Source organism: Anoplopoma fimbria, chromosome 12 (assembly GCF_027596085.1).
Source record: "Anoplopoma fimbria isolate UVic2021 breed Golden Eagle Sablefish chromosome 12, Afim_UVic_2022, whole genome shotgun sequence".
In the NCBI taxonomy this organism is placed as follows: Eukaryota; Metazoa; Chordata; class Actinopteri; order Perciformes; family Anoplopomatidae; genus Anoplopoma; species Anoplopoma fimbria.
Window position 1 is genome coordinate 7,884,179 of NC_072460.1, and position 14,714 is coordinate 7,898,892.

The window sequence follows — 14,714 nt, forward strand, 5'->3', positions numbered from 1 at the left end:
GGGCTTAGAACACTATGATGGAGAAATGCAGAAGCAGACAATATTCAATACATTGTTTTTAGAATAGGCAAAAATAACACATTTATACTGCATGCAAACAACTGCTTGGATTTTAGCCATCAAACAAAAACCCAACCGAAATCAAATAAGGGACTTGGGAGAGGAGGTGCTGTGTAAAATGTTCTGTCAACACCAATCACAGATGTAGAGGATAAGAGAATGTGTTAGATCTAACCGGGTTGGATGGAGAATGAGGAGATAATGTTATCCACAGAACAATGACATTCTTTACAGGTGCTAACGTATAATCATTATTCCATCGAGATGTCAAACGTCCCGTGAGATGAATCATGACAAAGGGACCCTCGTCACAACACACCAGCAGAGGGCGCTAGGAGAAAGGCAAAGCAGACTGAGAAGTCAAAAGTACATCTCTTCTAAAAGGCAGTAATGTCATATTAAATTGAGAAATTCTATAATTGGTGTATGTGAATTGCTGTGCCGATTCATCTCAGCTAAATTCTGGAAGGACAGATTACTACTGGGTTGAAGTTTGGTCTCTAAAGGACAACAAAATACCCAAACAGAACACAGCCGGTGAAGGTAGATGGATGCAGAGAGAGATCAGACACAGCATGGAGCCTTCTGTGAGCCACGATGAGACAAGACTCCTTCATCAGTCACCACCTTCCTTCAAACACCACCAAAACACAGGAGATGGTCCTTCAATGGAGGCAAGAGTCTGACCATGACACCATGGCCAGACAATGAGGTGTCCTCGTAGACAACCTGCTCTACTAAAACAAAAACGCACAGTGATGACCTGTTCTACAGACTGCAGCAGAGATCAGGCTGATGTTCTACCAGGAAATCCTACAGAGCAGAACTTATGGAACCACAGTGTGGTCGCAGTGCCATTAAAAAGCAGGTTTACCAGTACGCACATAACGGGTATGAAGGTGGTGGTGAAGCAGGACTGTAAGTCCATGCAGGTCCTGTACGAGCAGGCACTGATGAAACAGGCAGCCAGAATCACTGCAGACTCTCATGAACACCATTTATTACTCAACGTGTAACAAATACACCAGATCTTCATTCAGCCATGAGGTCAATGTCAGATGTCCCTTCATTTTGAAATGGTTGCTTCATTCATGTTGCTTTTGTTCTGTGTTTTTTTTTTACTTAAAGCGACAGACTGTAGCTGTGCCAAAGACATATGTCGCCTCTGGGACGATAAAGTCTGTCCCTCTGTCCATATTTTAAAAAGTTGACTAATCTCAATCTCACCAATTATTCCGGTCATGTCAGACAAACATGCTAATGATTCCGCCTGCTGGGTTTGATGCTCTGATCGTATTCTGGCCAGAATAAGTTGGTGACATCGGGATTAATTAACTTTGTTAACTGCATGTGTGTTTGCTTCTTATTTACCTTTGGGTGTTCAATATTAATACTGTATGTACCTTATGTGTATGATTGCCTCAATGGGAATGATGCTGGATACCATTAAGACAAAGCCAGGACAGGTTTGCTGGTGAATGTTGGAGTGGGTTGTAGACAACACTGGAAACCCTCAGACAGCCACAGTGAGGTGAGGAAGAGCAGGGAGGTGAGGAAGAGTCGGATGGCGGCGGTTACTTCTGCCCATTGGAGCTCCACCCCCCCCAACAATTATCTCGAGCCCACAGCTGTCCATGGATGTGCCGTTTAGTGCACAGTCTGCTTCCATACAGTGACGAGTGCTGCACACAGTCGGTCCTCTGTATACGTCTAAGTGTTAAACAAAGTTTTCTGAAAGATTTGGAATAATATATTATTCTGACCACTTCATTAAAGTTTGCATTGTTCAAAAACAATGTGCTAAACTAACCAAGTCCAAGTAAAGCCAGCTTTATTCAGTGGAGGTTGTCTACACGAGTCTCCTCATACAGGCGGACTACATGTCCAACAAGAAGTCACTTACCTGGTGATGGAGGAAGTATTCAGAGCCTTTACTGAAGTGTGCATTTAAACTGTATAATTTCATATTAGATGGTATATTAGGGGCTCATGTTCATTCAGTCAAACATAAAATGTGGTTGATTGTATTTGAGATACTGCAAACATATTCCTTTAAAAAGGTAACAAAGATCATTAATATTAGTTTATTAGACGTGGCCAACATCTTTAAGTTGTGAATTATTTGCTGTTGACAGAAATTAAACATTAAGCAAACTGCTTTATTGACCAGTGTGTAAAAAGAAAAAACGTTCCTGATTTTCAGTTCTATTTAAGACTTTTACATTTCCTAATATATATATCCTAATATCCATCAGAAGATACAGTATGTTATGAATGAGTAACAGGATGTCAGTGTGTCCTATTTACAGTATGAAGACTTCCCATCTTGATCTACAACCAAAGACTAAATGGTTCCCAACTTTAACTCCCAACCCTGTGAACTAAAGCGGGGTCAAACATGCACCGATATTTTTAGGTGTGTAAACCGTAAAATAATGTCAATCCTTGCATTCTTTGAGTTTTACATTTGCTTTCACTTTGTCGACTTATTCCCCCAAATTATTATATCGTTTGATATAAATAAGCTTTATAAATGTAAAACATGTTATGTGTAAATGAGAACATGAAGTCTGAAGGGTTAAATGCTTCATGGGCAACGACTTTAAACATTTGTCTATGATCAGATGTTCTGTTATGTACAGATGGTGCAGCCCATTTAGGGAAATCTGTGACTCACCTTAAAATCTTTTTATCTGTACAACCTTTACTGTCTGTGTCTGATGGAAGCCAATTGCACCGTTTGAGTTAAGCTCAGTCTGTAAGGATTTGTTACTGCAAACAATAGCCAACCGTGTCGATCCTCCTTCCCTGTGAGTGCACAACAGCTGGGTTTGATTTGAGACAACAGTAAGCTGTCAAAATTCACAGAGTAGGCAATTGGGTGCATAGCGTACACAGTGTACTCCATGGAAGGGAACTAACCAAATAGAGACACAGCCCAGGATTGGGAATGGTCACCTGTTGTACCTGTGAAATAAATCTGAATGAAAGCCACAACCACGTTTCTAATCAAACCAGCTTTTATTGGTAGTCTGACACAGATGCTGCAGCCTCTCTAGTTGGCGTGCAGGGCCTTCCAGCGGGTCAGAGGGCCTCTGCTGGGGATGTACTTCACCCCACAGCCGTCTGAGATCAGACGCTTCTCAGCCATCATCTCGTCAAACTCGTCGGCGTTGAACTTTGTGAAGCCGTATTTCTTGGAAATATGGATCTGAAGGTGAGAACAATGACAGTATTTAGTCAATTCAGACTTACAAATAATAAAAAATGATAGTTATAAAAACAAAACAAAGTGCAGCTGGATTCAATTGACAAAATAAAGCCGGAGAAAGGCCCTTAAGAAAGACATCGTTTTGTCTCAGTGGTCCCTTAAAGCATTCAGCACCTCCCAGCTGAGAACATACACAACCACAGAGTTACTGTCTGCAGCCATTGCACACCAGAAACGCACATGAGCACAACTGGTCGGCTTAATAAGCTGCAGAGCTGTGCCGTGACACCGCTACGGAAGCGGGTCGACTCAGCTGATATTTTTCTCCTCAACACAAGTGACAGTAAAGGGACGGGCTGGTTTACCTTCTGGCGTCCGGGGAACTTGAACTTAGCTCTGCGCAGAGCCTCCACCACGTGCTCCTTGTTTGCGGCCTTTGTACGCACAGACATGATCACCTGACCAATGTGCACACGGGCCACGGTGCCCTGGGGTTTACCAAAAGCACCGCGCATCCCAGTCTGGAGCCTGAGGATCAGAGAGGAGAACAAAGCAAATATGATTATACATTTAGAATTAATACACAAGATGGTATTAAAAAACAATCCTCTCGATTTGGCTCCAAAACCTTCAGTAAATGTTCATCTTTCATTAAGTTCACAGTCACCTGATCAGCCCAGTGCAACAATGCTAAGTGATCATTATCTATCATCACTCATCTATGGAAAAAGATAGCATTTTGTCTCAGTGGTCCCTTAAAGCATTCAGCACCTCCCAGCTGAGAACATACACAACCACAGAGTTACTGTCTGCAGCCATTGCACACCAGAAACGCACATGAGCACAACTGGTCGGCTTAATAAGCTGCAGGGTTATCAATGATGGACTTTTGCAACATACAATAACTTTCTGATCAAAAAATCTAAGGCCCAACAAGGCAGCTGCGATTTCAAGCAGACAAGACCTTGAAAACTTACTTATTCAGTAACTTTACTGCTAAAACATGCTGTTGAACAAACTTCATACATTTTCACAACAGTATTGATGTTAAACAGGCCCTATTATGTTATTTTCCAGGTGCATATTTTATCTCAAGTTACAGTTACAACATGTTTACATGCGTTAATGCTCATAATCCGCCTTGTTTTTCTCATCCTGGCTGTCCTGCAGCACCTCTTCTCACCCTCTCTCTGAAATGCTCTGTTGTAGCGCTTGCTATATATTTCACATTTCAAAAAACTCTTCCTCGTCTCTTTTGTTGTTTCATCAAGTTCACAGTCACCTGATCAGCCCAGTGCAACAATGCCTCTTGGCAAAATGCACAGTCATTCTAAACCTCTAGCCCGGCCTCTCTGTGATGATGATTTGATGTCAGTCCATCAGACTCACCTATCAGCTCCAGCACAGGACAACATTTTGTTGATGCGGATCACGTGGAAGGGATGCAGACGCATGCGGATGTGGAAACCATCCTTACCGCAGGTCTTCACCATGTACTTGTTGGCACAGATACGGGCAGCCTCCAGAGCTACAAGGGGGTGATGGAGGGGAGGTTAGTCAGAATCAAACCGACATTAGTGTTTCAACTTCAGAGACAGTTTTTTTAAAGACAATTCCAGCATTAGTGGACGGTCAGTTTCTCTTTTAGTGGACCTCCTCTGAGCCTCGGTTAATCGACAAGGTAGGGGTGGTCATTTCTAGAGATGCACGGCTCGATGGTTTACATTGACTTAATTAAGACACGTTTAAGCTCTTCTCTCTAAAAATGACTATTAGAGAATCATCAATTATGTTCAAGAGTAATCCAGTTAAATGTAGTTGGTGAGAATATTGTATTATGCAGTCCTTTGAAGGTCATGTTTTTACAGCAAAATAGATATTAAAGGACTAGCTTTAAGCAGCTTATAACACAATTTAAACTACTCGTGCCAAAAATGTGTTTTAATGCCAATTAAGACTACGGGAAACCAAGTAAAAGGATAACATTTGGAATTTTTGACTATTGACATCGATTTTGGGAAAGTTGAAATTATTTCTGGGACAGTAAGGTAAAAACTTCAGTCTGGAGCTTTGCTGTCATTTAGAATCCTTGGGGGGAAAAAACAAAAATCTGAATCAGGTCAGACTCTTTAAGAATTGGCAAAGAAAATTGCAATTAGTGCACCTCTAGTTATTTCTTTATAGAGTGTATCCTCAGGTGGATGAACAAACATTGACTTCAGTACACGACTGGAGCGTGTTGACAAACTGCTTTACTCCATGCTGCAGCCACAGCTAACCCACCCACAACCCAATCTCCACAACATTCATAACAATTTAATAGACAGATACATCTTCCTCCCAGTATCTACAGATTCCGCTGCAGACACATGCATACTGTAAATCTATGCATTTACAGAGCCCGCATACAAACGCACAAAAATGAACCCTTTTAAACTTCCCTACAACTGCATGTGCACATATATACCACATGAATGTACACACCACCTATAGATGTAAGTTTTTTTCTCTCACATTGAGACCGTGACTCCTGTTAGCCTATGTATGTTCACCCACACGTGTTTTTAGTTATCCTGGCTCTACTCAGGGTGAAGGTAGGATGGAGCTTTAATGGTTATTTAATAAGTCACAAACCGTCTGCCAGTAAGAATAATTTAAGGTGTTAACTCTAATCTACAGATCATTATGTTCCTCTCTGTGGAAGTCTGATTTTAAAGACGAGCAGCCTATTGTTAGAACTCATCTATGAAATCATCCAACAGGCTTAGAGATGACAAAATGATATAGAATAATATAATGCCATCCAACTTGTATGTGCTACCATGTGATGTGATTTTGGGGGGGGGGTCCCCACATAATAGCAGCCCATTTAAAATACTCATAAAATGATGTTTGGTCATTGCTCCTCGTCTCCTTACCTTCAGAAGACAGCTGTTCGTACTCATCAGAGACCATGTGACCACAAAGGGGGAACTCATCTACCTTGGCCTTCTTTCTGCCCAAGTCGAAGATCCTGATTTTGGGATCTACACAAAAAGGGAAACCCAGGCGTTAAAAAAAAGCAATAGACACATTTAATGGATTAAACTTTCTACAACATCTAGTCAGACATCCATACCAGTGTGACTTACACAACACATAAGCATAAGGCAGTGGATTATCTATCATCACTTATCTATGGCAAAAAATTACAATTTTGTCTCAGTGGTCCCTTAAAGCATTCAGCACCTCCCAGCTGAGAACATACACAACCACAGAGTTACTGTCTGCAGCCATTGCACACCAGAAACGCACATGAGCACAACTGGTCGGCTTAATAAGCTGCAGGGTTATCAATGACAGACTTTTGCAACATACAATAACTTTCTGATCAAAATGACTTTTTACCTCAAGTTACAGTTACAACATGTTTACATGCGTTAATGCTCATAATCCGCCTTGTTTTTCTCATCCTGGCTGTCCTGCAGCACCTCTTCTCACCCTCTCTGAAACGCTCAGTTGTAGCGCTGGCTCCTCCCTCCAGAAAGCAAAGTCTGCTCTGATAGGTTAGCTAGCCCGCTCTGTTGTGATTGGTCAATATTTCAAAAACTCTTTCTAGTCTCTTGTTTGAGGGCCAAAACTAGCCAGAATGAGTTTTACATCACTTCCTTAACATTGTGACCTCATAAAGTTACGGAAGTGATGGAGAGAATTCAATGGAGCCGTTTCAGGAGGGGGAGGGTAACTCCTTTTAGGCGTGGACTTCAGGTTTTACACTCTACGTACCTTTTACATGTACAAAAATATATATATAACACACTAAAGAGGGAAAAAGTGGAAAAGCATAATAGGGCCACTTTAAGTTAAGTATGAAAACAGCTTACCAGGCACACCCCTGCAGAAACGTGACTTGGGGTAGGGCTTGTTCTTGCAGTAGCGGTAGCTGTGGAGACAGTGTTAAATGTTAACATTTACCCATACAACTCAGACTTCAGCTACAACACATTGAATAGTATGTTTGTTTGTTTTTATTGTTAGTAATGCCCCGTCTGTGGCTCAGAAACCGATAAATAGTTGCAATTTAATTTATTACCTAAAACAGCTGCTCATTATTGGTTTAAGCCAACATTACTTTAGCAGGAGAAAACCCTGCATTTGCTAGGGACTATTTACAGCTGCAGATTAATATAAATCTATGCTTGCTTTTTCCAGCAGCAGAAGAGCATTTGAGGGATTAAAGGAAAACTAGTTTGTTCTGGACAACAGTGGAGCTCTTTGATACAGAGGAATAAGATACATCAGGCTTTGAATTATTACACACCCTTCGTTAGTGGTTTTGGCCGTGTCATGGCAGTGACTGAATGACAATATCAACAGCCATGTGAATAATTAACACTGATGCACTGAGTCAGGATAGTAAAACTATTTAATGGATCAACCTTTCTACAGACTGGTATGGATGTCGGACTTCTAGTCAAACATCCATACCAGTGTGACTTACACAACACATAAGCATAAGGCAGTGGATTATCTTTTATCACTTATCTATAGAAAAAAAAAAATAGCATTTTGTCTCAGTGGTCCCTTAAAGCATTCAGCACCTCCCAGCTGAGAACATACACAACCACAGAGTTACTGTCTGCAGCCATTGCACACCAGAAACGCACATGAGCACAACTGGTCGGCTTAATAAGCTGCAGGGTTATCAATGATGGACTTTTTTTTCCCAACATACAATAACTTTCTGATCAAAAAATAAATAAAAAAAATTCAGGTTGGAAAAGGTCCATGAAGTCACCACCACAGATGCTGTAAATGCTACTAGCGTGCTATAGTGTGCTAGCGCTAGCCTAATGCTAAATGACGTTAGCTCAAGCCGCTCTCACCAAGCTACCGTCCGCGCTAAGTGTGAGTGACATCCCTAACATTGCTGTTAAACACGAGCACTTACTGCCATACATACTATGTAGTAGACACTTTTTTCTCTCCCTAATACTACAAAGACACAGCAGTCTACAAGTGTCGACAATGCTAGTCAGAATGCTAGCAGCGTGCACATGGTGAGAGACGGGGCAGCTGCCATTTTCCTCGAGCGAGGACTAAACCGGCCCTGAGCTGAAGTGTTGTAGGACAGGACTTACCAGCGGGCTGGTCGGCGGCCCATGGTTGCGATCTATAAATGAACAAAAAGGGTATCGTTTAGTTGAACCGAGGCCGATATTTAGTTAATAGAACTTTAAATCCGTCTATTTTACGGAGAGCCGGAGAAAACGCGCTCCCACCACGTACTCACCTAATGGAGGAAAGGAAGACGAGCTCACTTCCGCTCCGTCATAAGGACAAGAGCCGCCTGTGGTAAAAATATATTTTATATTTATTAACGTGTTCCTTTTTGTTTCAGCAGGTATTTTGGTGATAAAAAAAAGCTTTTGTACAATAATATATTTAAAAATATCGTTGTAAGATGATATAATACCAATCTCACTGTTTCCGTGGAATGCTGGGAAGTGTAGTTTTTATGCGAAAACACTTTGCGAGACTGCCATGGCGTCTACTTTACATCCAAACATTGGATGTTCAAACATTTTGGATGTTCAAACATTTTGATAAACACAGATATTACATTAAAATATAAATATCCATCTCCTACAACAGACACATTTCAACTCCTACATAGTAATTACAATAGACCAGTGCGGTCCACCTTATCCTGAAATTTGAGCTGTGACCTTTGCTTTGCACTACAAAATGTAGACCAACTGATTAATTCCTTGTTTAGACAAACTGCAAAAAAGATAAACAGACTGATACAAAATATTTCTGAAATATTAGGCCACTGAATATAACCATTTTCGGCATAACTTCAATAGGCTATATAACGTTTACATGCTACACTGAAATGTCAAAATGTATTAAATAACATTAATACGGCTGTGTGCTAAGTTAAGGTTGCCAGTGGTGGAAAGCAACAAAGTACTATCAAAAAGGGCTTGCAGGAGGAAAGAACGGAAATGGAGGACAAGCAAACTCCAGGTCTACTACCTACAAATGAAAGACCAAATGATCATCTACAATCAAAAAATAAAAGAGGCAAGAGACCAATATTTCTCTGAGTTAATAACCACCAATCAGCACAATTCCAAATTTTTATTTTCGACTATTAATCAGCTTGTCAAACCTCCCACTTCGAGTCCTTCAGCTTCTTCTGCTGCAGATTGTGAGAAATTTCTATCCTTCTTTCTCAACAAAATTCACCAAATTCGAGCAAAAATCGCCTTTCCAGCTTCTCCCCTGTTTCTTCCTTGCCCATGTCCGCATTTGCTAGACACCTTTCAGCCAGTTGATATGGAAACTTTGACCGACACTGTTTCCCATATAAAACCCACATACAGTCATCTGGATATCATTCCAGCAAAACTGTTCAGAGTAGGCCCTACTCTTCTCCAAATTTTAAACAGTTCCCTTTGCTTTGGATTTGTCCAAGATTATTTAAAAATAGCCTGTATTCAAAAAGGACCTGGCTTTGATCCATCAGTTCATTTATTTTTTTAGACCAATCTTAAAATTGTCCTTCATTTCTAAAAATTCTTCAAAAACTGGTTTTAGGACACCTGCTGGAAACACTACATACCAACAGCATTTTTGAAAAAATTCAATCAGGATTTCGCAAGCTACACAGTACCAAAACAGCTCTTCTAAGGGTTACAAATTACTTACTAATGGCTGCAGGCTCTGGACACTGTTCGGTACTGGTGCTGCTTGACCTTAGCGCAGCGTTCGGAGTGGTTTGCTTCCTATCTGTCAAACAGAAAATGTTATGTCTCAATCGATTCATTTATCTCATCTATTGCACAGACAACATGTGGCATACCTCAAGGATCCATTCTTGGACCACTTCTTTTCTCTCTGTATATGCTTCCATTAGGCCAGGGCATATTATTCAGCAATAATATCGCATTTCACTGTTATGCAGATGATACACAGTTATATCTCTCAATTAAACCCTCTGATTACAGCAAGCTAGCCAAACTACAGAGCTGCATAGATGATGTGAGAGACTGGATGTCACAAAACTTTTTGCAGTTAAAATCTGACAAAACAGAGGTGCTAATCATCGGCCCTGAGCACCTCCGTAATCAAGTCCAGCCACTGCTTGGTCCCCTTACCTCAAATATTAAAGGCAGTGCTAAAAACCTGGGTGTTACTTTTGACAGTGAGCTAAGCTTTGGACATAACAAAAAAATATTGCTACTATCATGTTTTTACCAACTCAGGAATATCTCTAAGATCAGACAAATGTTATCTTTTAGCAATACAGAGAAAATTATTCATGCTTTTATTTCCTCACGACTGGACTATTGTAATGCCTTGTTTACCTGCCTCAGTGCCCGAGATGAGCTAAACTTCAGATTGTACAGAACTCCGCAGCCAGACTGCTGACAAAGACCAAACGCTCTTCTCACATCACTCCAGTTTTAGCCTCCCTGCACTGGTTACCAATCTCCTTTAGAATCAATTGTACTCATTACTTTCAAGGCTTTGCATGGCCAGGCGCCAGATTACATCAGTGAACTTTTAACTCCCTATTGTTCAAAAAGGCCTCTCAGATGCGCAGGTTTAGGCCTGCTAGCTGTTCCAGAGTCCAGGTTAAAGACTAAGGGTGATCGAGCGTTTGCTGTACTGGCACCTCAGCTCTGGAACAGTCTTCCAGTTCACATTCGTTCTGCTGACACTTTTTCCGCTTTTAAATCCTGTTTTAAGACACATTTTTACCGACTTGCCTTTTTGCCTGTCAATTAATTATATTTATTTATTCATTTGTTCAATTTTAAATATAGCTCTGTTGTATAACCACTTGATTTTAAGTTTATTTAGTAGTTTCACCTGTCCTACCTTATATGCTTCTAAATGATTCATCTGTAAATGTATTGTATACAGTCTTTTAATTGTGTGCTTTTATTTTTATGTTTTTATTTCTTGATATTTTGCATTTGTATTGACCTGCTGCCTATGGAAAGCACTTTGTGCTCTGTTTTATGTGAGCGAAGCTGCAAAAAAACATTTGCTTCCGGTGACGAATTAAATTTGCATCTCCGCATTCACGTGGAGTTTGATGAACTTTCACGTGCACATATGTTGCCTTGTGCCTTAAAGCCCATTTGGGTACAAGAAAGAAAATCATTCTTTGGGTCCTCAAAATCACTCTCCCATTAGTTGTCCATGGAGCAGTTTCAGATTTACTACTAGAAGACTTGTGGTGTGTTCACACTATGAGCGACAAAATCAACAAAACTACCAAGCGTTGCCAGCTACAGTGACGGCAAGCCTGTGTTAACATGTTGCTCAAGCAATCGTTCACGTAGTTATGTTGTTGGCATTGAGAACTGACTGAGCATTTCTTTTAGGATGAATATAAATGATCAGAATTCAGTATGTAGGTGGTGTTCCCCTTTAAGAGACTACCAGAGAATCAGGAAAGGACAAGATCAGAGCCATGCTGGACAATCCCTCTCACCGTCTCCATGAAGAGCCATAAGACCCCAAACAGCAGTGAAGACCACGGACTATGACATCGCGTAACACATGTTACTTATAACATTAACGATGTCTCGGTTGTATCCAATTTCTTTTATTTTCTTTGTTTATTTTTATCCTAGTGATTGTTTTTATTGTTTCATCTATTGTACTGTTTTATCAGGGCTTAATTATTATTATTATTATTATTATTATTATTATTATTATAAGTGTCCCAGTAAGCCATGACAGTAAGACAGTGAGCCAGAACGCGCATTACTAGGAACATGAAACTGAAGCAGCCAAATGGAATTCAGCCATTTTTTTTATTTACACCTGTGCACCTTTTTCTACTGTGTCATTAGATAAGACTTCATTCATCCTGGAGGGGAAATGCACATGTTAGTATATGGGTATGGATATGAATAAAAAGTAGGATATACATAATATAATAAAGTGTGTAATATATATAATACATGTGCAGTTTAATAAAAACAGACTATATCGTATAATATAATACTATGAAGTATAATAGAAGTAGAAATAATATAAATCAAAGAGAATAAAGTTAAATAGCATCTAATATAATAATATTAAAAGCACCATATTAACAATATAGCAGTAATACAGTATAATTATATATTGACCTAAATAATATAATGATATGTAAATAAAATGAGACATATTACCTCTACCCCCTTATTAATAATGATACCTGTAATATAGAATTAAAATGTCCTCCATCAAAAAGGGCCTGTTGCTGCTTTCCCTTTAGTGAAGGTTCGTCTTCCATTATTCTTCTCTCCAGAAAGTCATTCCAGAATGTCAGCATGCATCCTGTTCCTCTTTCATTTCATACCAACCAACACCTCCACAGCACTTCCTTCATACATCTGCTTTGCTTTCATTGTCAGTGTTGGTGAATTGCACACATTTAGTTTGTTTGAGATAACTAGTACAAGTTCGGCGCAGGCTGAAAACTCACCTCTTCAAGAAGCACTACCCTGAGCCTTCCTCGTAGCACTCATTGCATTCGTATTAGTTGTTGCACTTACTGTATTCGTATAAGTTCGCTGCACTTATTGAATTCGTATTCGTTTACTGCACTTATCCTATTCGTAGTAGTTTGTAGCACTTATTGTATTCGTATTAGTCTGTTGCAATTATTGTTTTCGTAGTAATTTGCCTCTGCACTATACTTTTGCTCTGGTTTATGCTTTAAGATCCTTGTTTAAGAAAGGAGATGCACTTATGACTTCTGGTGACTAGTAGTTCTCTTGAATACCTATGTTGAATACACTTCCTGTAAGTCGCTTTGGATAAAAGCGTCTGCTAAATGACTGTAATGTAATGTAATGTAATGTAATGTAAAAGTTCAAGTTGAAATTGTTCAATTCGGTCTTTAAACAGTATGGTACCTGTATATTTACATTGACATTGCTTTTCAATGTTCATATGGGCACCTGACTATTGTTTTCAGACAGACAGATGGACAGATGAGCAAACGGACAGACAGACGGACAGATAGATGGCTCCATGGTGGACAAGGCTCAAAACCACAGTATCATCAGTGTATTGTATAATATAGCTGTTAGGGTGTACTTTCATGCACTCATTGGTGTGTATAACAAGTTGAGGTGATACCACTTAACCTTGTGGGACCTCTGCGTTGCTGTGTTTGATCTCTGACAGCCTCCCATCCACCTTCCCTTGCTGTGTCCCATTTGTTCAAAAAGAATAAAACCAACTGAACAGGGAAGTGTTAACATCCTTCAGCTCCTCTAAAAACCAGACAGATTTCAACAGTGTAAAACTCTGAACTTAAATCAGAGAATAAAATTACAGGCTTGTGTTTTAAAGGTAGGACATTTGTGCGTAGGTGCTTTGATTAATTCACTCTACAAAATGGCCTCTAGGTGTCTCTATAGCTCCATATATAGACACAGTCCCTGTCTCTATGTGCCCTACATTGCTAATTCTTTAAAAGGAACAATGAGCTCATATCTAAACTCTTGATAATGCAGAACAAATGTTGCTCTCTAGCTGAGGAATGTGAGGAATCCTGACCTTGTTCAGTCTTCCGTTCCGACATCACTCAGCATACCCAGGTTTGCTAAACATCCTTGAGGCCCTTGCGAGGATTATGAGGGTTATGTACGTTCGTCTAATAGGTCTCGACGTCATGCCTGGCGCCCTGACACCTTTGCGCCCTTTGAATTGAGTTTGGGAAAGACGCTGCTATTTAGGCTCACCCTCTTTTACAGCTGGAAATGGACCTGCATGATTAAAGGCATTTCATCTACAAGTCTACAAATTCATAAATGATATCCTTGTGCAAACACGGTCACTTCACCCCAGCCCTGATTAGGAAGTGGCACTGCACTGCCACTCCTTGGTGAGCCACAGAGCGGAAATCTCAGTCAGGATAAGCCTCTGAACTTGGACTGGGATCCCTGCATGTGAAGGTCACCTGTCAGCTCTGCTCCTCCTCCCTATCTTGACCGGTCCTTCCCTTCCGTCTGATCTCCTCCAGACTTCGTTGTGTCTGAGCTGAACCTCGCTGAAGGGCAACGATGACAGTGTGACGATGGAAAAGGGAGTGAGGACCAAAAATGGTCCTGCAGCATGTGCCTGTTTCTGGTGACCAATGACACACACACACACACACACACACACACACACACACACACACACACACACACACACACACACCCACACCCACACACACACACACACACACACACATTGCAGATTTAGCTTGCTAGTTTTCCAGACGAGCTAAAAGCAGAACTATTCTCCCATTTAGATCCAGGACTGCACTCACATAAAGGAGTTTGTTTCCTTCACTAACACACATGAACAAGGTCGTGATTAATGTTTTGACACTTTGGGAAATACGTTTATTCGCTTTCTTGCCAAAGTTAAATGAGAGGATCAATACCTCTGTTGT

The 14,714-nt window shown here is 40.4% G+C and overlaps 1 protein-coding gene and 4 non-coding genes across 5 annotated transcripts; all 5 read right to left on the reverse strand.

Moving 5' to 3' along the window:
- Window positions 1-3,062: 3,062 nt before the first annotated feature.
- rpl10 (ribosomal protein L10) lies at window positions 3,063-8,531 on the reverse strand. Its single transcript, XM_054608743.1, has 6 exons — window positions 8,392-8,531; window positions 7,135-7,193; window positions 6,190-6,297; window positions 4,661-4,799; window positions 3,637-3,799; window positions 3,063-3,271 (listed from the first exon to the last, which is right to left on the reverse strand). The coding sequence occupies exons 1-6, from the start codon at window positions 8,412-8,414 to the stop codon at window positions 3,116-3,118; spliced, it is 648 nt and encodes a 215-aa protein (XP_054464718.1). The 5' UTR covers window positions 8,415-8,531; the 3' UTR covers window positions 3,063-3,115.
- On the reverse strand, window positions 3,412-3,544 carry LOC129100439 (small nucleolar RNA SNORA70). Its single transcript, XR_008531673.1, has one exon. It is a non-coding gene; the product is annotated as a small nucleolar RNA SNORA70 (small nucleolar RNA).
- Window positions 4,009-4,141, reverse strand: LOC129100440 (small nucleolar RNA SNORA70). Its single transcript, XR_008531674.1, has one exon. It is a non-coding gene; the product is annotated as a small nucleolar RNA SNORA70 (small nucleolar RNA).
- On the reverse strand, window positions 6,466-6,598 carry LOC129100441 (small nucleolar RNA SNORA70). The gene has a single exon (XR_008531675.1). It is a non-coding gene; the product is annotated as a small nucleolar RNA SNORA70 (small nucleolar RNA).
- LOC129100429 (small nucleolar RNA SNORA70) lies at window positions 7,818-7,950 on the reverse strand. The gene has a single exon (XR_008531663.1). It is a non-coding gene; the product is annotated as a small nucleolar RNA SNORA70 (small nucleolar RNA).
- Window positions 8,532-14,714: the final 6,183 nt, after the last annotated feature.